At 41.1% G+C, this 20,254-nt stretch overlaps 1 protein-coding gene across 3 annotated transcripts in view; it reads right to left on the bottom strand.

The window, feature by feature from the left end:
- Window positions 1–2,873: 2,873 nt before the first annotated feature.
- Window positions 2,874–20,254, bottom strand: part of SRGAP1 (SLIT-ROBO Rho GTPase activating protein 1) — a 298,264-nt gene continuing 280,883 nt past the window's right edge. For all 3 annotated transcript variants that reach the window (XM_069584751.1, XM_069584748.1, XM_069584750.1), the window contains exons 19-22: window positions 16,957–17,137; window positions 15,775–15,909; window positions 15,326–15,665; window positions 2,874–7,987 (exon numbers count right to left, since the gene is read on the bottom strand). In XM_069584751.1, the coding sequence (XP_069440852.1) occupies window positions 7,610–7,987; window positions 15,326–15,665; window positions 15,775–15,909; window positions 16,957–17,137 (1,034 nt within the window). In that variant the 3' untranslated portion in view covers window positions 2,874–7,609. The remainder of the gene's footprint in view (window positions 7,988–15,325; window positions 15,666–15,774; window positions 15,910–16,956; window positions 17,138–20,254) is intronic.

A 20,254-nucleotide genomic window follows, 5' to 3' on the forward strand; every position in this document is an offset into this window, starting at 1 on the left:
TGGCAAAGTGACGTCTCTCTTAATACACTGTTTAGGTTTGTCATAGTTTTCCTTCCAAGGAGCAAGCATCTTTTAATTTCATGGCTGCAGTCACTGTCCGCAGTGACTTTGGAGCCCAAGAAAATAAAATCTGTCACTGATTCCACTTCTTCCCCATATATTTGCCATGGAACGATGGGACTGAATGCCATGACCTTAGTTTTTGGAATGTTGAGTTTTAAGTCAGCTTTTTATTCTACTCTTTCTCTCCTCAAGAGGCTCTTTAGAATTGTATCATCTGCATATCGGAGGTTATTGCTATTTCTCCAAGGCAATCTTGATTCCAGTTTGTGAGTGGTCCAGGCCTAGCATTTCACATGATGTACTCTGCATATACATTACATAAACAGGGTGACAATATATAGTCTTGCTGTACTCCTTTTCCGATTTGGAACCAGTCTGTTGTTTCATGTCGGTTCTGTTGCTTTTTGACTTGCATACACATTTCTCAGGACGCAGGTAAGGTGGTCTGGTATTCCCATGTCTTAAAAAATTTTCCACAGTTTGTTGTGATCCACAGAGTCAAAAGCTTTAGCATAGTCAATGAAGCAGATTTTTTTTTTGAATTCCCTTGCTTTCTCCATGATCCAACAAATGTTGGCAATTTGATCTCTGGTTTCTCTGCCTTTTCTAAACCCAGCTTGTACATCTGGAAGTCCTCAGTTCATGTACTGTTGAAGACTACCTTGAAGGATTTTGAGTATTACCTTGCTAGCATGTGAAATGAGTGCAATTGTATGGTAGTTTGAACACTGAAATGAAAATTGAACTTTACCAGTCCTGTGGCCACTGCTGAGTTTTCCAAATTTGCTGGCATATTGAGTGCAGTCCTTTAACAGCATCATCTTTTAGGATTTTTAAAAAGCTCAGCTGGAGGGAGGGGGGTTCATGCTTGGGAACGCATGTAAGAATTAAAGATTTTAAAATTAAAAAAAAAAAAAAAAGCTCAGCTGGAATTCTGTCACCTCCACTAGCTTTGTTCATAGCAATGCTTCTTAAAGCCCACTTGACTTCACACTCCAGGATGTCTGGCTCCAGGTGAGTGACTACACCACTGTGGTTATCTGGATCATTAAGACCTTTTTTGTATAGTTCTTCTGTGTATTCTTGCCATTTTGTCTTAATCTCTTCTTCTTGTTAGGTCCTTGCTGTTTCTGTCCTTTATTGTGCCCATCTTTGCATGAAATGTTCCCTCAGTATCTCCAATTTTCTTGAGATCTCTAGTCTTCCCCATTCTCTCGTTTTCCTCTATTTCTTTGCCTTGCTCATTTAACAAGGCTTTCTCATCTCTTCTTACTGTTCTTTGGAACTCTGCATTCAGTTTGGTATATCTTTTTCCTTTGCCTTTTGTATCTCTTCTTTTCTCAGCTATTTATGAGGTCTCCTAAGACAACCACTTCGCCTTATTGCATTTATTTTTCTTGGGTTAGTTTTGGTCACCACCTCCTATACAATGTTACAAACCTCTGTCCATAGTTTTTCAGGCACTCTGTCTACCAGATCTAACCCCTTGAATCTATTTGTCACCTCTACTATAAAACCATAAGGGATTTGATTTAGGTCATACCTGAATGGCCTAGTGGTTTTCCCTACTTTCTTCGGTTTAACCCTGAACTTTGCAATAAGGAACTCATGATATGAGCCACAGTCAGCTCCAGGTCTTGTTTTTGTTGACTGTATAGAGCTTCTCCATCTTTGGCTGCAAAGAACCTAATCAGTCTGATTTCAGTACTGACCATTTGGTGCCACTATAGGGCTTCCCAGGTGGCACTAGTGGTGAAGAATCCACCTGCCAGTGCAGGAGATGCAGGAGACGGCAGCTCAATCTCTGGGTTGGGAAGGTCCCTTGGAGTAGTTAATGGTGCCTCACTCCAGTATTCTTGCCTAAGAAATCTCATGGTCAGAGGAGCCTGGCGGGCTACGGTCCATGGGGTCACACCAGATTTGGACATGACTGAGCACACAGTTATATTTAGCAACATGGACTCTCCTGAACATAAAATGGCAAGAAAAGAGGCCAGAGAGAATCTAAATATTGCAAGTCCATTTGTAGAAAGTCAAAACAACAGACAAAACCAAACTATGGTGTTACTCGTCAGGATGTTGATTAACTTTGGAGAGGCACAAGCCTAGCTTCTAGGAGGCTGTTACAATGCTGTTTCTTGATCTGGGGGTGGATGCAATAGGGTATCACTTTGTGAAAACTCTTATATTAATGATTTCTATACTTTTCTCTATGTATTTTATGATTCGATAAGTTTATTCCCTTCCATTTATGTCATTTTTTTTTTACATCTCATGAATGTTCCAATCTGACATTTTGCTGATATAATCTGCACATTGTTGATACAGTTTTATAAAGCTATATTATGTATTGCTAGTCCTCAAGAATTTGGGGCAAAAAAAGGTAAGATTGAAGATAAAATATCTATACATGGGGGGATTCTAAACATAGTCTAAACCTGAGGATTGCATTTCTGCGTATTCAAATGAATCCCAAAGTCAGCTTGACAAAGTTTACTATGTCAAAAATTCCTTCTCAAAGGAAAAAATTCAATCCGGAATGTTTAGGACTGTGCTTTCTTAGCTGCTTAGTTAAGATCCTCCTGACCTGTTCTCTCACAGGGGTCTCCAAACTATTCTAAAACACCCTGGCTTCATGGACAAGGCGCTATGAATGAGGCACCATTTTCAAATTCACAAACAACAATGAAAGTGAGATTAAAAACATTAAAAAGGCAGGCAACTCAGCTCTCTAAAGGGTTAATAGTGATGAGAAAAAAAGTAATGGAAAAGTGCAGAGAATCAGACCAAACTGGAAGCAGACAAAGGCAGCCAGCACTATCTTATTTATTATAAAGATACACCGTGAAGAACAGACCTGACTGGATACTGAAGCCTGGAATGGTACATGCGAAAATGTACAGTACTATACAGAAAAGTGCATTGTCACAACAGATCAACAAAACATTTTTTTTCCCTTCCAGAACTAGAAAAGCATCCCCCTCTACTTTCACCTCAGAGACGAGGAAATGTCATGGTAAGAGGCAGTACAGAGCCCAGGAGGGCAGGATGGCCATCAGCAGCACGTGAGCGGGAGAGGGAGGAGGGTGAGGTGTCGGGGACCCAGAGAGTGACTGTAGGGAGGGAAAGGCACAGTCACGGCTAAGAGGAAAACGATGTCTGATGACCATGACTGACCATGACGGATGAGGACGCAAGACTGGACAGTACTGAGCACCGAGGCATAGGAAGGCGGGCATGGCGAAGACGCTGGGAGACAGGGGAGTTAAGCTTCAAAACACTTGAGTGGGCGAGGAACTGGGTGTGGGGCAACAGTAAAGAGCAAGGCTAAGACTCCTCTAAAATAGAAAGGCACTTTCACATGTACATACTACAGATGTACATTGACACGATTAGGTAACAGTCACAAGCAGGAAGCCACCAGTACTGCAACTGATCAAACCAACAGGGAAGGACAATACTGATTTAATTACGTGGGCAGGAGTTAACTCTTACGTCAATAGGTAAATAGCAGTCTCTCCTGTCACACAGCCACTTACTATACTTTAAACGTCTATAATAACCATCACACTATACATCGAACTTGGATGAATGTTCTAAAGGGGGGCATTCACAAATGCACGGCTTATATATTTTCTTTTACTAAACAGTTTCTAAGATAAGCATTATGGAACCCAGTACAATTATTTAAACATACAAAATTCCCTACATAATTTTAAGATACAGGTACCATTTTGATTATAATACAGACTCTATTTTTTTTTTAAAGAAAGTATACTAGGGTGGGTAAGTGAAAGCTCAATTTCCAGTTTATTGATCTGAACAAAGCTGTGCCAGAGTCACCCTGCTCCACGCCTGACACCCCAGCCCAGCTGGAGGTTGGCTTTTAGTTCAGGTGCTAGCCTCCATTAGGGAGCTCTGTGGGAAGAGTCTTCACTTCTAAGCTGCCCCACAGTTCCAAGTCTCTATGGGAAGTAACTCAGAGCCAAGACTCAGCCCCCAGCACATTTCTTGCATTCATGGTCTCTCATTACTGTGGTCAGGAATGACATCCCAAATCTGAAGTCTTCCAAACCCAACAGAACCATAGGCTCTTAAACTTTGGATTTCAGAGACTGTAATTACCAAACTAAAGTTTCTTTACTTCATAGACCCTAGAGGCTATGTCTCATTCCCGAATACTAAGGAGACCTCCATGTCCCTGGTTTTTTTTTTTTTTTCCTTTTTCTTAATTAAATTATGAACCCATTTTTGGGAATGGCAAAAGAACAAAGACAGAAAACTCATACAATTTGACCCTTGGTGCTCTATATCCATTGATCACTGCTTATATTCATTTCAGTAGATTAAGTGGGACCCTGCTGTACATTATTCTATGGATTGCTCAAGGGGCATCAAAGTCAGATTACATTGTGCGAAAACGTGCAAAATTGTTAAACAATGACATTTATGCCCAACTTGAACATGGAGCTCTACAAAGGGCCATTCAACAAACTGAAATAATTTACAGAACACTCATCAGAAAATATGTTTTAAGAACCACTCACTCTATGCTAATGATTCACTGCAAGCATCCTCACCCAAACCCAAAGGCCAATTTGGTAAATCTACTCAAGTGAGTTCTATGGATGGGATGTGAACATTCAGTTATATCAGCTGTGAATACATATTCTTGTGTAAGTGGAGTCAGGCAATCTTTGTAGAACTTCATTTACCCATCACCAAAATGACTCACTTCCCAGACTGCACATGAGGATCTATGATAAGGTTCCTAAAGCCGGGGTATAACCTTTTAGGAACTTATTTTCTTTCTTCTCTTCCCATTCCTTGTGCCTTCCCACTTCCCCACTGTGGGCTACACTTGTGGCTGTCAAGAGGACCGCTTGCAGGTAAACCCTTGAAGGAACTCACTGGGTGTTTTTTTTTTTTGATCCTTTGTGAAGGGGCCACCTTGTCTTATCCTTGGAATCTTAGACTTTTACTAGTAAGGATAAGTGAGTCCTGAGTGAGTCCTTACTCACTCTGAGGTCACATCCTTTCCTGGGAATTGAAGGGAAAGAAAGCCTCAGGTGACAACAGAGTAATAGAGAGAAGACAGAGACAGGTAAAGAAAGGGAGTGATGGGAGAGTGTTAGGAGCTGTTTCCTGGAAGAAGGCACAGCCTCTGAGGCTCTGAGGTCTGGAGCAGCGTGTCCTCTGCCTTCCAAGGCAGCAGAGTCCTGACGTGGAGGGTGGAAAGGCAGTCCTCATTCCATCACAGGTGTCAACACCAAAGGGACGAGACACTGGGGAAGGTTACCAGGGAGAAGTCTGAAGAAATGGCGTTGCACGAGCAAGATCTGGAACACTTAAGTTAAAGCTTGTACAAGAACCCTCCCCAAATGAGTAAGTTCAAAACACCTCTTCTCTTTTGATGTCTCGTCCATCAAATAAGGAAGTGGTTTTATAAGAATCTTTATTTTAATTGCGAAAAGATTTAAAGTTTCCTCCACAATTACTTCCACTCCTTTCTCTGTTTCTGTTTCCCTATTGGACAATAGAGAATCAAGAGACCAAAGTGGAATCGAGAAAGAACTGGGAGATTATTCTTAAAAGTTTCAATGTTCCAGACATTTGGGAAGATTGTCCAGAAGGGTTGGTGCTACTCAGAGCTCAGTCCTGGCTGGGTTTCCATGGTTTCCAAAGGTGCTGAAAGACTAATAAAGCTCAAGGAAAAGGTTGGGAGGGTTGCACAAGATGCTGAGCTGGGTCTCTTTATCAAAATGGGCAAAAAGGATGGTTGCAAAAATTCAGAGGTTTACAATACCTGGAAATACCTGAAGTAATTTTTTTCACTTTTTAGTCCATATGTGAAATCAGGCTGCAGGCAAGCAACCAGCAGTGTGACTTTCAAAGGTAACAATACCTCATAAATAAAACCTCTCTTTGCATTAGAATGATCAGACTGGCAAACTGAGGTAGAGATCAAAGTAACGATCTTGATTTTAGTACAGATCCCCATTTTTTTCCACATTGATGGATTCCCCATTGAGCTGAGAAATCAAAGTCCATACTGTAACTCTTAGGTGGGCATGCGATTGGTTGCCAGTTTAAAATCAAAGTGGTCCAGAGGGATTAGTTCTGGCTATCCATTTTTAGGGGGGAAAAACCCCAAAAGCAAACAAACAAACCCTCTTCATCAATAAGTTCAGTGACAGAGTAGATAAAAGGCTTACAGATGGTCTAAGTGGCTGTTGATAGAACAGCGGTGATCTGTACCTTAGACAAAAGCAAATTGAGTTCAAGGTATTCTTTTTAAGATAGAGGGGAAACAGAGCAAAAATATGGGCTAAAGAAAAACTGTCTATGGGTCAGAGATGTCAGAGAAAGAGGATCCCGATGGATTGCAGCTGATTATGTGAGTGATGTACAGACCAGTTGGGAAAAAACAAAGCAAGCCCTGGTTCCAGGCTGAACAACTGGGAGATCATCCTAGAACCATGGGGATGTCTTCCCGCCTTGGTCTGGCTCTTACCAGACCACAGCTTGAAGAGACAGCTGGCGAGGGAAGGTGGGGATTCAATTTAGGATCAACAGGCCTCTGCAGCATGTTTAGGGGAACCCAGATCCTCTAGTCAGGGGAAGAGAAGGCCAGGTGAACCAAGCACTTTCTCCATTGCTGAAGAGGAAAACACAGGGCTTCATGGGAGCTGGAAGTTATTTTCTAGGCAACAACAGATCTCTGAAGGAGTGGACAGAATAGGGTAACCAGACAGTCTTGAAAATTAGACTGTTCTAGTCTGTGCTAAATGCAGCGGATGAACTTGGAAACCCTCCTGGGGCCTGATCAGGCTCAGGGAAAGAGTCCAGCAGGAGCTCTGGAGGACTGTCCCCCTCCTCTTTCCCAGATTTAGTTGGCGCAGTAACTGCAGAGGTTCTAGCGCCCCCCCTGCTAAGATTTAACTGTTAGGAATAAGACAATCCTACTCATTTGGGCAGTGGGCTGCAAATCCCACTGGGAACAGCCCACTGTGACAACAGCAAGAATGCAGCAAGGGCTGGTCTCAACCTCGCTGCATGAGATCAGAGGTACTCACTGTCAGCTACTAAACAATACCATTGTCACCTTTCAGCCTCACCCCAAGTGCCACCGACCAACACTGCCTACACTCCAGGGCCTGGCACTTACTTAGATTCTCCTGCCTTGAGAGGCCGGTGTTTCTGACTCACCGGGCTACACTAAGCCTGAAGCACTGTGCAGTGTGCAGGGCAGAGCGGTGCTGTGTTCATTACAAACGGTGCAGCATTGGATTTTCAAGTAAGTCTAAGTGTTTCTATTGTCTTTAAAATGGCATATGTCCAGTTATTAAAAAAAAAAAGAAATTACAAAATACAAATGCCCGTGTTAATTTAGCTAATCTTAGACATTACATTCGAGAACATAGAAAAGCCAAAAGATCTCCAGTTATAAGCACACGACTAACGCACGTTATGGATCGTTGACTTTTGTCACTAATCCGTCTTCTCTCTTTAATCGTCACCCCAGATGGCCACGCTCAGTTGGGTGTTACATTGTGCAGGACTTGTCTGCTGGACCTTGGGAAGGCGGGGCGGGTCCCACGGTCGGGTTTGTTTTTGGAAGAACAGCAGGTTTCGGCCGAAGGGCTGGGGGCTTCAGCTGCACGCCCATTCTGGGTGCCACCGCAGGCTTGAAAGTACTCAGCGTGTCACTGGAGGAGCTAGTGCTCCGACGGATCTGAGGCTCTGAGCTCCTGAGGGCAACGTTGTGCAAAGGGCTGAGCGATTCCGTGGAGGTGGCGGGGGTGGGAGAGTTTTTCACTTGTTCTAAGGTGTCCAGCACCACGTCGGGGGCATGCTTTGCTGTACTCTGTCTCTCCAGTTCTCGGAGTTCATTCAAAGCAGTGTTCATCGTCTCTTCGATATCCTGTTGAAAAACAAATGACAGATGGTAACCTAGACTTATCATGGTGATCATTTTGAAATGTATAGAAATGTGGAATCACTAGATCGTGTTATCCCTGGAGAAGGAAATGGCAACCCACTCCAGTATTCTTGCCTGGAAAATTCAATGGACAGAGGAACCTGGCGGGCTACAGTCCATGGGGTTTCAAAAAGTCGGCCTCGACTGAGCACATCAGCACAGATTGTATTATAGGAATTAGCGCTGCAAGTCAAGTATACTTCAAAAACAAACTCATAGCGAAAGGAATCAGATTTGTGGTTTCCAGAGGCAGGGGGGTTGGGGCAACTGGATGAAGGCAGTTAAAGAAATGAACTTCCAGTTATAAGATGAATAAGTACTATGGATGTAATTTACAACATGATAATTGATACTGTTGTAGGTTATATATGACAGTGGTTAAGAGAGTAAATCCTAATGGTTCTCATTATAAGGAAACATTTTTTTTTTCTGTGTCTTTAATTTTACATCTCTATGAGATAATGGATGTTCACTAAACCCACTGTGCTAATCATTTTATAATGTGTAAAAGTCAAATCAGTATGCTATACACTTTAAACTTATATACAGTATTGTGTGTCAATAACTCAATAATTAACTGGAAAAAAGTAATCAGAGAGACAGATGAAGTTGATAATTAGTACTAATGTACAGAACCCATACTGTTGTTGTTGTTGTTCAGTTGCTAACTTGTGTCTGGCTCTATGAACCTCAGGGACTGTAGCATGACAGGCTCCTCTGTCCTCCACTATCCATACGTGACCACTGGAAAAACCATAGCCTTGACTAGATGGACCTTTGTTGGCAAAGCAATGTCTCTGCTTTCTAATATGCTATCTAGGTTTGTCATAGCTTTCCTTCCAAGGAGCAAGCATCTTTTAATTTCATGGCTGCAGTCACTGTCTGCAGTCATTTTGGAGCCCAAGAAAATAAAGTCTGTCACTGTTTCCATTGTTGCCCCATCTATTTGCATGAAGTGATGGGACTGGATGCCATGATCTTAGTTTTCTGAATGCTGAGTTTTCAGCCAGCATTTTCACTCTCCTCTTTCACCCTAATCAAGGGGCTCTTTAGTTCCTCTTCACTCTCTGCCATAGAGTGATATCATCTGCATATCTGAGGTTGTTGGTATTTCTCCTGGCAGTCTTGATTCGCGCCTGTGAGTCATCCAGCCCATGTACTCTTCATGTAAGTTAAATAAGCAGGGTGACAAAATACAGCTTTGTCGTACTGCTTTCCCAATTTTGAACTAGTCTGTTGTTCCATGTCCAGTTCTAACTGTTGGTTCTTGATCTGCATACAGGTTTCTCAGGAGGCAGGTCAGGTGGTCTGGTATTTCCATCTCTTTAAGAATTTTCCACAGTTTGTTGTGATCCACACAAAGGCTTTAGCGTAGTCAATGAAACAGAAGTAAATGTTTTTTTCTGGAATTTCCTTGCTTTGTCCATGATCCAAGAAATGTTGGCAATTTGATCTCTGGTTCCTCTGGCTTTTTCAAATCCAGCCTGTACATCTGGAATTTTTCAGTTCACATACTGCTGAAATCTACCTTGAAGGATTTTGAGCATTACCTTGCTAGAATGTGAAATGAGCATAATTGTATAGTAGTGTGGATATTCGTTGGCCTTGCCCTTCTTTGGAACCGGAATGAAAACTGACCTTTTCCAGTCTTGTGGCCACTGCTGAGTTTTCCAAATTTGCTGGCATATTGAGTGCAACACTTTAACAGCATCATCTTTTAGTATTTGAAATAGCTTAGCCGGAATTCCATAACCTCCACTATCTTTATTTGTAGTAATGCTTCCTAAGTCCCACTTGAGTTCAGGACGTTGGGCTCTAGGTGAGTGACCACACCATCATGATTATCTGGGTTGTGAAGATCTTTTTTGTACAGTTCTTCTATGTATTCTTGCCACCTCTTCTTAATCTTTTCTGCTTCTGTTAGGTCCTTACCATTTCTGTCCTTTATTGTGCCCATCCTTGCATGAATGTTCCCTTTATCTCCAATTTTCTTGATCTCTAGTCTTTCTTTCCCATTTTATTGTTTCCCTCTATTTCTTTGCATTGTTCATTTAAGAAGGCTTTCTCATCTCTCCTTCTCTGGAACTCTGCATCCAGTTGGGTATATCTTTCCCTCTCTCCTTTGCCTTACACTTCTCTTCTTTCCTCAGCTATTTGTAAAGTCTCCTCAGGCAACCACTTGGCCTTCTTGCATTTCTTTTTCTTGGGGATGGTTTTGGTCACTGCCTTCTGTACAACTTTACGAGCCTCCATCTATAGTCCTCAGGCACTGTCTACCAGGTCTAATCCCTTTAATCTGTCACATCCACCGTACAATCATAAGGGATTTGATTTAGGTCATATCTGAATGGTCTAGTGGTTTTCCCTACTTTCTTCTTTTTAAGCCTCACAGAAACTCACATACTTCAAAGCAAGCAGACTAGCAAAAAGCATGGCTGTTTTAACAGCAGTGTGTAATCTGTATAAACTCAATGCTATTTCACATAACTACTGTGACTCTGAAGGTGCAGGAGACAGATGAAATGGCTCCAACAGCTCATGGAGCCACAGAGCAAGCACTGGCCGTTCTGAGGCACCTGGCAGTCTTCTGGCGGTTTTGACCTTACATGCTGACATCTTATATAGAATTCTATTTCAATCTATGGTAAAAGGTGGCTTAAATTTAGACCAGCGATTTCTTAAGAAAAGTGAATAGGCATGAAAAATCACATTTTTTTCATTCATTCAACAGATAATTTTTGAGCACGTATTATATACTTGGCTAACTTCTATCAGTTCTTCAAAATTCACTCCAAGCCTTCCCTGATGCTTCTGTTCAGTAGGTCTCAATGCTAGTGGTACTGCTCCATAGAAAGCATTTCTGTAATATGGTATGTTGTGTATTTTTAAATGTCAAAATAACTGGATGGCATTTCGTGAGCAGAGGTATTGGATATCTTGCAAGTATCTTGGATAATTTACATGCAATGAATTGCCCCAGATCTTGTTCAACTTTTTAATATCCTCCAGACATTTATGTAGGTGAAATTTTTTTATAATAATCTGAGTCTAGAACTTAACTCTTCCTTAGATACCTATCTTATATATCTTAACTCTTTTCTTATACATATATATTTTTATAGTGTTGAGTTTTCTAAGAATGAAACCATCATGTAAATTATACTCTGCTTTGATTAGAACTGTATGACCACTAGTGGTAAAGAACCTGCCTGCCAATACAGTAGACGAGAGAGTCACACGTTCAATCCCTGGGTAGGGAAGATCCCCTGGAGGAGCGCATGGTAACCCGCTTCAGTATTCTTGCTGGAGAAACCCATGGACAGAGGCGACTGGCAGGCTACATTCCATAGGGTGGCAAAGAGTTGGGATACGACTGAAGCAACTTAGCATGTTTGACAGAGGATGGTCCACCACTTTAAAAAATCATATCACCCATGGGAACACCATTGTGGAAACTGAGTTGAGACTAGTTAATACTCATTTCAATGTACATTAAGAACTTTTCAGATTCATTCACGTATGGCTGTTTTGGGTCTTCACTGCTCCTCGAGGTTTCCTCTGTTTGTGGTGTGCAGCTTCTTATTGCAGCGGCTTCTCGCGTCGTGGGGCACAGGCTCTAGGGCATGCAGGCTTCAACAGCTGTAGCACAGGGCTCACTAACTGCAGCCTGTGGGCTCTGGAACAACGGTTCAACAGTAGTGGTGCACAGGCTTAGTTGTTTCGCAGTATGTGGGGGCTTCTTGGATCAGGGATAAAACCCATGTCTTCTGCACTGGCAGGCAGATTCTTTACTACTGAGCCACCAAGGAAGCCCCTCAATGTTCATTTTTAATTGTATTTATGGTAAGTGTACATGTAAGTGAAAGCATCTCACTATTTCATTTGTCTTCTAGTATGCATGTGTGCTAAAGTCACTTCAGTTGTGTCTGACCCTATGGATTGCAGCCCTCCAGGCTCCTCGTCCATGGGCTTCTCCAGGCAAGAACACTGGACTGGGTTGCCATGCCTTCCTCCAGGGGATCTTTGTGACCCAGGGATTGAGCCTGTATCTCTCAAATCTTTTGCACTGGCAGGTGGGTTCTCTACCACTGGTACCACCTGGGAAGCCATCTTCTAGTTTAGTTAATCATTAACTGAAATACATTTGTTTTAATATTTCTATTTTTTCCTTTTTATTGTATTTAGGGCTTTATATATTTTTTTAAAAAAAATCAGGTATATCATCTATCCATTTATTTCAGATAATAAAGGGGAAATTATAAAGTATCTGTTGTAAAAAGGTAAGCGTATACCAATGTGCGCCACTGCCAGAGGAATGGGTAAAGTGAAATGTGCTGTATATGTACAAGGGATTGTTACCGGGCCTTAAAAAGGTCTGCCATGATATGGATAAGTCTTGAAGGTATTAAATGGAATAAGCCAGTCACAAAAAGACAAACACTGCGTGATTCCACTTATATGAGGTAGTCAAATTCACAGAAGGAAAAAGTAGAATGGTGGTGGCTAGGGCCTGAGCTGGGGGGAGGGGAAAATAGGCATTGTTCTCAAATGGGTACAGACTTTCAGTTTTGCAGGATGAAAAAGTTCTGGAGATCTGTTATGCAGCAATGTGAATACTTTACTGACCTGTACACTTAGGCTGGATGGCATCACCGACTCGATGGACGTGAGTTTGAGTGAATTCCGGGAGTTGGTGATGGACAGGGAGGCTTGGTGTGCTGTGATTCATGGGGTCGCAAAGAGTCAGACATGACTGAGCAACTGAACTGAACACTTAGAAAAGGTTAAGGTAAGAACCTACTGTGTGGCACAGGGGGCTCTACTCAGTGCTCACTGGTGACAAAGGGGATTTATGTATATGTGAGGCTAATTCACTTTGCTTTATGGCAGAAACTAACACAACATTGTGAAGCAACTAAATTAAAAAAAAAAGGTTAAGAGGATCTGTTTTACATTGTTTATTCACACACACATGAGTATTGTGTGAGGTAGGTAGAAGGCCATTGAACTAGTGTGATTGAAATGCCCCTTCTCTACATTTTCAGGACTTCCACTCACCTTGAGCATTAGCTTGCAGCTCTGGAGAGCAGGAATCGATTTCCACACCCACCTCCTCCACTGATTTACAAGTACCTTCATGCAGCGACTGACCACTGATTTAACTCTGTCTATAATGTCTATCATAGGAGCTGCCATACAGTAAGTGCTCAATAAAGATTCGCTAAATGAATAAACAAAGATCCAGTGATCACATAAGGATAAGTTGCATTTTTAAAAAAGCTCTATCAGGGGTTCTACTTATTTACTGAAAGAATTTGCGTGTTTTTGGTATGAATACCATGATGGCAGGCTCACTTATCCTCATGGGAAAATCTGAAGATGAGAGATGGAAAGATAAATAAAGGATACAGCTGGAAGCCATTTTGTGAGGATGACATCACTTTACAAGTGATTATTTTCATATGTGATTTCCATTTGATGCTAAATATATGGATTTGTTTTTCACAAGTATTAGCCCCAGAGAAAACATGCAGAGCCTGGTTTATCTGTTGAGTTTTTGTTTTTATGATTTACAGTTAAAGGATTTCCTAGTTCTAGAAGCAAAAGGGTTAAAGTAGACATTATTATGCCTTTCCACTATTAAGCTCCTAATTCCATGTCTCTCTAACCTAAATAGTGTTTCATATGGTTTTTATAAGCAATGATGTTATGGATTTTTCAAATCATTAAATTCAATTATAGTCAAATATCACTGGCTCTAAATACATCTCAAAGGACTCTGCTTTGCCTTTAAAATAGACAAAAACCCCAAAAGATTAAAATCCTTTTTTTTTTGCTGAAAAATTATTGTGCACTTAAAATTGGATTAATTTTGTAAAAAATACATGGAACTCTCCACGTAACCTAATTGCTTTCCAAAATTCTTTTTAGTCAGGACAATGAAAATAGCTTGGAAATTTGTCATATCAAAATGAAGGTTTCCTGGAGTGTTCTTTATTAAAAATGACCCATCTTTAATACTTCCCTGTGTTTGTTTCATTAATTTCTCACTCACTTTTTTAAGCTTCAGTGATAGCTCTAAGACACTTTAAGATTACTCTAATGGCAAACCCTGAATCTCCTTCACCTCCTTTTTCACTGGCCATACACACGTTTTCTTTTTTTTTTCATTGAAGTATACTTGATTTACAATATTGTGTTAGTTCCAGATGTACAGGATAGTGATTCAGTTTTTTTTTTTTCTGTCATACATATATTTTCTGATGGCTTATGCTTTAAAAAGAGCCAGAGGAAAAAAATGATGGAAAAGTCCATTAATATTATTTTACTTACACTTTGTCAATTCTAATCATTAGGAAAAAAACCCTACAAAACCCTTCTCTGCAGTCACTGTTGGGAAGTGAAGATACACGTGCATTCAGGAGCAACACAGTAGGTAGACTTGTTCTTCAAACAGCCAACCATTATTTTTCACTTCCTTTATTGACCAATCCTTCATTCCCTAAGTTGAAAGGGTCACCATCATACACTAAAAATGTTCTGTTTCAGGGTTCTTCATTCTGTCCCCTTGATTTGTCTGTTTTACTAGCTCAAGCATACGTTCAAGATCTGGGAGGGCTAGTCTTTCCTCATTCTTTTTTTCTGAATCTTTCTGGCCATTTAGGAGTGATGGGTTTGACTGTCCTGGGTCTTACATTTCTGCCATGTCTCTGTTTAAATCACTGTGAACCCAGTACCTTGAGCGGGCCAAAAACTTCGTTCTGATGTTATGGTAAAACGAGAATGAACTTTTTGGCCAACCCAATATTTGGGCCCTTCTTGTAACAAATGGCCTCAGTTCAGTTCAGTCACTTAGTCGTGTCTGATTCTTTGCAACCCCATGAACCGCAGCACGCCAGGCTTCCCTGTCCGTCACCAACTCCGGGAGTTCACCCAAACCCACGTCCATTGAGTCAGTGATGCTATCCAACCATCTCATCCTCTGTCGTCCCCTTCACCTCCTGCCCTCAATCTTTCCCAGCATCAGGGTCTTTTCAAATGAGTCAGTTCTTCGCACGAGGTGGCCAAAGTATTGGAGTTTCAGCTTCAGCATCAGTCCTTCCAATGACTATTCAGGACTCATTTCCTTTAGGATGAACAAATGGCCTCAAAGAATGAGCTAATTCCTGTTTTCTTTAGTTGGTTCTATACAAATGATATGGCTCTAGAAAGTAACTCCTGTAATGCCTCCTTCATCATACCCTGGTACTTGGCATGCAATATTCTCTTCAAAGCACCTACCTGAGCGATTGTCTCTGGGTCCAGCGGCTTGTGGTCGTTGAAGCCTGAGTACTGCCCTGATGAGGTGGACCTTCTAATAGGAGGGCTGTCCATCTTCCTGAGGGAGTCATGGCGGCTGATGTTGGTCAGGCTGCCGTGGCCTGGCCGCCGCCGCCTCTCAGGACTGTCGTTGTTGAGGCCACGGCTCTGCAGCAGGCCCCGGGGATGACTGCCCAGGCTTGGGGACCCCAGGTCAATTGAGGAGTTGGAAAGACCATGCGGGGGATGGAGGGGGCAATGGCCATCACTGGTCCTGCCAGGACGCCTTGCTGGAGGGGGTGGCTCTCCCCTTTTTCTTTGTCTAGACAGAGAGAATAGCAGAGGTTGTCACACTGGGTAATTCTGCAAGGCTGTGGACGCCACAGCTCCTCAGAACCCCTGGAGAAGTGGAGGCTTGGGGGTCCACCTACCTGGCTAAATAGCCATCAGGGTGTCGGTCTGTTGGGGAGTTCATGTCCTTGGATGAAGACTTGTCTTCAGTTACCGGCCCACTGCTGGCCTCGCTGTCGGCTTTCTGGCTCAGAGTGTCTGAAAATGTATCATCCCTGAGACAGTAAGAATCAAGAGTGAGGGTCTTTTGCTTGATGAATGGGGACCAAAGAATAAGTTATGGGATTTCTGTATGTAAGTCTTTCTCTTACTAACATAACTTGCTTCTTTTCACTATAAATATAGCATCATTTCATGGCAGGTAAACTGGAAAATTCAGATGACAAATCACCCATAATATAACATCCAGAGAAAACCACTTTTTGAATTCTAGAAGATATCTTTCTCTGCTTTTCTTCTCTGCCTGGCATATCTATCTATAAGAATGTCCACATGTATGTATAGTATTTACTGTATATATTTATATGTTTGTGTACTTTAGGACTGTATGTCTGCATAACACACACACACATAGTATTTCTTGGATTCTGAGAGACATTTTAACAGTTTAAAATTAGGCTGAATCAATCACTGTATCCATTTTATGTGGTATTTTTCTCTTTTCCTTGAAAAGCTGTTCGTAAATTGGTGCTGTATTGTGAAATACCATAGTCACAAAATTAAGATTATACTGTACATGTTATTCTGTAACTTGTTTCTTTCACTTAATATTAAGACCACATGGGAAGATACCACTTTAAGTATTTTTGAAAGTAGAGCTTTCTCATAAGCAAAATTTAAAAAGAAGCCTGGAGATGATTCTCTTTAGACCTGAAGTCAGTAGCCTCCCTTTGGAGAAACTGGAATTAAAATAGACACCAAAGGAAGAGGTACCACTGTTTTAGGAATTAGCCATGCCACTTCAGCTCCTAAAACTAGCCTCTGCACAGGGTATTTTTCTAAGAACCTGAAAGCTTCAGAAGGCACCTCTCACTAGTCCTTGCTCCAGACCTGCTGGGAGAGCATGGGTCCTTGCTAACAGTACTTCCCGGCCAACAGGTTTTCACTTTCCATCAGCAAGGTGAAGAACTGAGCCCAGATCAGAAGTTTTCGCTCTGTAATCCCTTCTCTTTTCTCACAAGACCAAGGTAAGAACAATGTAAGAACAACAGCTGGAGTCTTCTCTTGGGAGCACTCAGGTGATGGAAGCTGGCACTACTCACATATCCTGCACCACGATGTACTGGTGGGGCACAAGCCCGTCAATCCCGTTGTGCCTTCCTTCCCACCAGTCCTCCGATGCGCGGTGATACAGCAGTAGGGAAGCACCCTTCTTGAAGGACAATTCTCTGGCAGACCGCCCAACGTAGTCAAACTTGGCTATCGCTTCTATTGGCTCACATTCTACAAAAAACACACCAGAAAACAGTGTGGGCAGGGTTGTCAGGAAGGCATGATACACTCACTGAAAGGTCTATATGAGGCTTTAGAAAGAAACAAGGTCATTTTAATAACCAGACAGAAGAAGGTCACAAATCAAGATGAGAAAACGATGCTGTTAAAAGGGATAAAGAAAAGCATCCTCTTTCTGTCATCAGTTTCTCAGGCAAAGAAAAAGTGAAAATTCGATCTTAATTTCTACAGCCTTGTACTACAGAGATCATGACAGTCTACTAAAAATGTTTAAAACTTTGTGATATATAAAATCGCTCCTTGGGTTGTAATGTTCTCTGCAATAGTTCCAATATTACTTTGACACTGATGAAGTTCCCAGGCAACATGTTAATACTATTTATAACACGTAAGAGTCACTATTCTAGAAGGTTATGCTTTATTTGCCAATTTTAAAAGCAAGTTTACAGATATCACCACATTAAATATTGTTTGAATATATTTAAGTTCCTTAGGTATTTTTTTGGCACTATCTTATCACCAAGTATAAAGACAACTTTATTTTTTTCTAGTATCGAAACCAAATTCTAGATATCATTTGTGACACAAGCATACCTACTTAAGAGACCAGATTCAAAAATATCTTCTAGGATCAAAAGGTACTGAAAGGAATAATGGTGAGTGAGAAAAAGCCAACCTCAAAAAGTTACATGTTGCACAAGGCCATTCATATGACACACTTGAAATGACCTAATAACTGAGATGGAGGAGAGAGTAGTGATTGCCAGAGGCTAGGGTGGGGGGAAGCGATGGAAGGAAATGGCTTTGGCTATGAAAGGGTAGCACAAAGGGCTCCCTATGATGCAACTGTTCTTGATTTTGACTGTAGTCACACAAATCTACTTGTGTGATAAAACTGTGTAGAACTAAGTAAACAACACAAGTGAGTGCACGTAAAGCTGGTGAATATAATGGATGGAGTGTATCAGTGTCAGTGTCCTTGCGATAGTAGCAACCGTGATGTAAGATGTTAGTTACTACTGGGGGGAAGTGGGGGGGGGGGGCAGGAGGTGTATGGCAACTGTCTGTAGCGTTTCTTACAGCTGCATATGAATCTACAGTGATCTCAAAATCAAAAGTTGAAAAGAGATATCAAACTCTGGGCCTAGAATTGGAATTTCAGCTCTATTTTAATTCTGACCACAAATATTGAAGGCAAATAAGAGGACAAACCACTCAAAACAACAGGAGTTGCATTTTGTGATTCAGGTTACTGCAAAAAGCCCAGAACTGGTGGCTCCGTGGTCTTTCCTCTCCTCTCTCACCATCACCCCATCCTTATCCCTGCTACCAACAACAGGTGAGTCAACTTCTAATCAATAAGAAACAGAACAAAAAAGGGTCAGTACAAGTGGTATTATGCTTAGAGAACTCTATGCAGTGAGCAACCTCATTTGTTAAAAACTGAACATGTGTGCTGTTACTTTAGAAATGCTTTAGAATATATGTACACATAATAGATTAAAAACTGTCAAATATTTTGTCAGGAACTTATTATCTTCTATTTCCCTTGGTGACAAACCTTTTCATTTAAAAGAGTTAATCTCTTCCCAAACTTTAATATCTTCAATATCTGTTATATGAAATAACTACAAATGAAATCTCTGGATAGTCAGCTAAGCTTTTTTCTCACTTGAAAAATGCAAACATTCTCTGGGACAGCATGAACATAAAAATCAACAAACATATTGAAAAAGCTTAGGATTTATCTTCTATGAAGGACCAGGGTGAATTTCTGCTATATATTTAAAATAAAGAGAAAAAAAGTCCCATCCTTTGCTAGTAGATAAGTAGATGCTTAGGTAAATAATAATTCATATGGAAGAATCAAACACTATAATCTGTACATGGTATACTTCTCAACAAGGTAGGTGTAAAAATAATTTTAAAACAATAGTTTAAGTTCTTTAACAACTGACAATAACTTATAGATCATATGTTAACACTCCATTATTCTATCCTGAAACTATTTTAATATAAATAGCAGTTTTATTAAATATCCACAAGTCTGCTCATAGAGGAGGAAATAGAACTCTGGGACTGACTGTATACTTTGTTCTAAACTTGCACATAAAAAGTAAATCCTGCTTGAACCGAGATGACAGATACCAAATTTTTCACTCCAGGTCTCCCTGAGGGTCAGAAATAAACATACATGTGGTGTAAGGGACACAAATAAACATTCATGGAGGAATGAAAGCATGCCAACTGATTGAAAAGAGCGTCATGATATGCAGTCTGCAAATTCTTATGTGCTACACCCACACGGTTAAACTGTTTTACTGAAAAAATGGAAACATAATAGCATAACAAAGTACACAACCCATGTATCTGTCAAAGGGAAGAGAGAGCTATTCATGTTCTTTAATGCCATTCGATCATATACTGTCATCACTGGCCAAGGGCCATTTAAAACTGTTTAATAGATATGTACATATTTTATCATAATTTCATCATCATGCCCGCTATGCTGATTACCTCTTTCTTTTTGGAAACAGCAAGATGATCAGACTTTGCTTATTTACTTCAAAGGTACAGATATTATGAACGAATGACCAGATGAATCAGACGCATACTTCATTGGTGATCTTACTACATCAACTAGTAATTCTGAGCAATTTCATTATTTTGACTTCTTTCTACTCCCATGAGAGAAATTTCACAGTCAAGTGTCAATCAATAAGCTATTTATACACGTCTCAGTCTAGTCATTGCAGAGCAAATCGATCTCAGGGCATGGCGATGCACCACGCCCCTTTCATGTAGGGTCACACAGCCCTTTAGAGTCCTGCAGAGGCTTAGCAGAATGCTACTGCTACCAATAACAACAATGAGGGTGAACATGATAAGTTCATTTTCCTACAATGAATGGCTATTACAATTTTGTGCAAGAGATTTCCATTTTTTGTAAGTTTATACAAAGTGCTAGTATATCACGCTATCCCTTTGGGACCTTGCTGTCCCTGACACTGTCTCTGCTACATCTGTTAGCCCTGCCCTTGCAGATGATGATTCTGTTCTGTGACAGCCTCTCTTTTGGAAACAGAAGTTACTCTCTTTAGTGATACC

The sequence above is a fragment of the Ovis canadensis genome, chromosome 3 (genome assembly GCF_042477335.2).
Source record: "Ovis canadensis isolate MfBH-ARS-UI-01 breed Bighorn chromosome 3, ARS-UI_OviCan_v2, whole genome shotgun sequence".
NCBI lineage: Eukaryota > Metazoa > Chordata > Mammalia > Artiodactyla > Bovidae > Ovis > Ovis canadensis.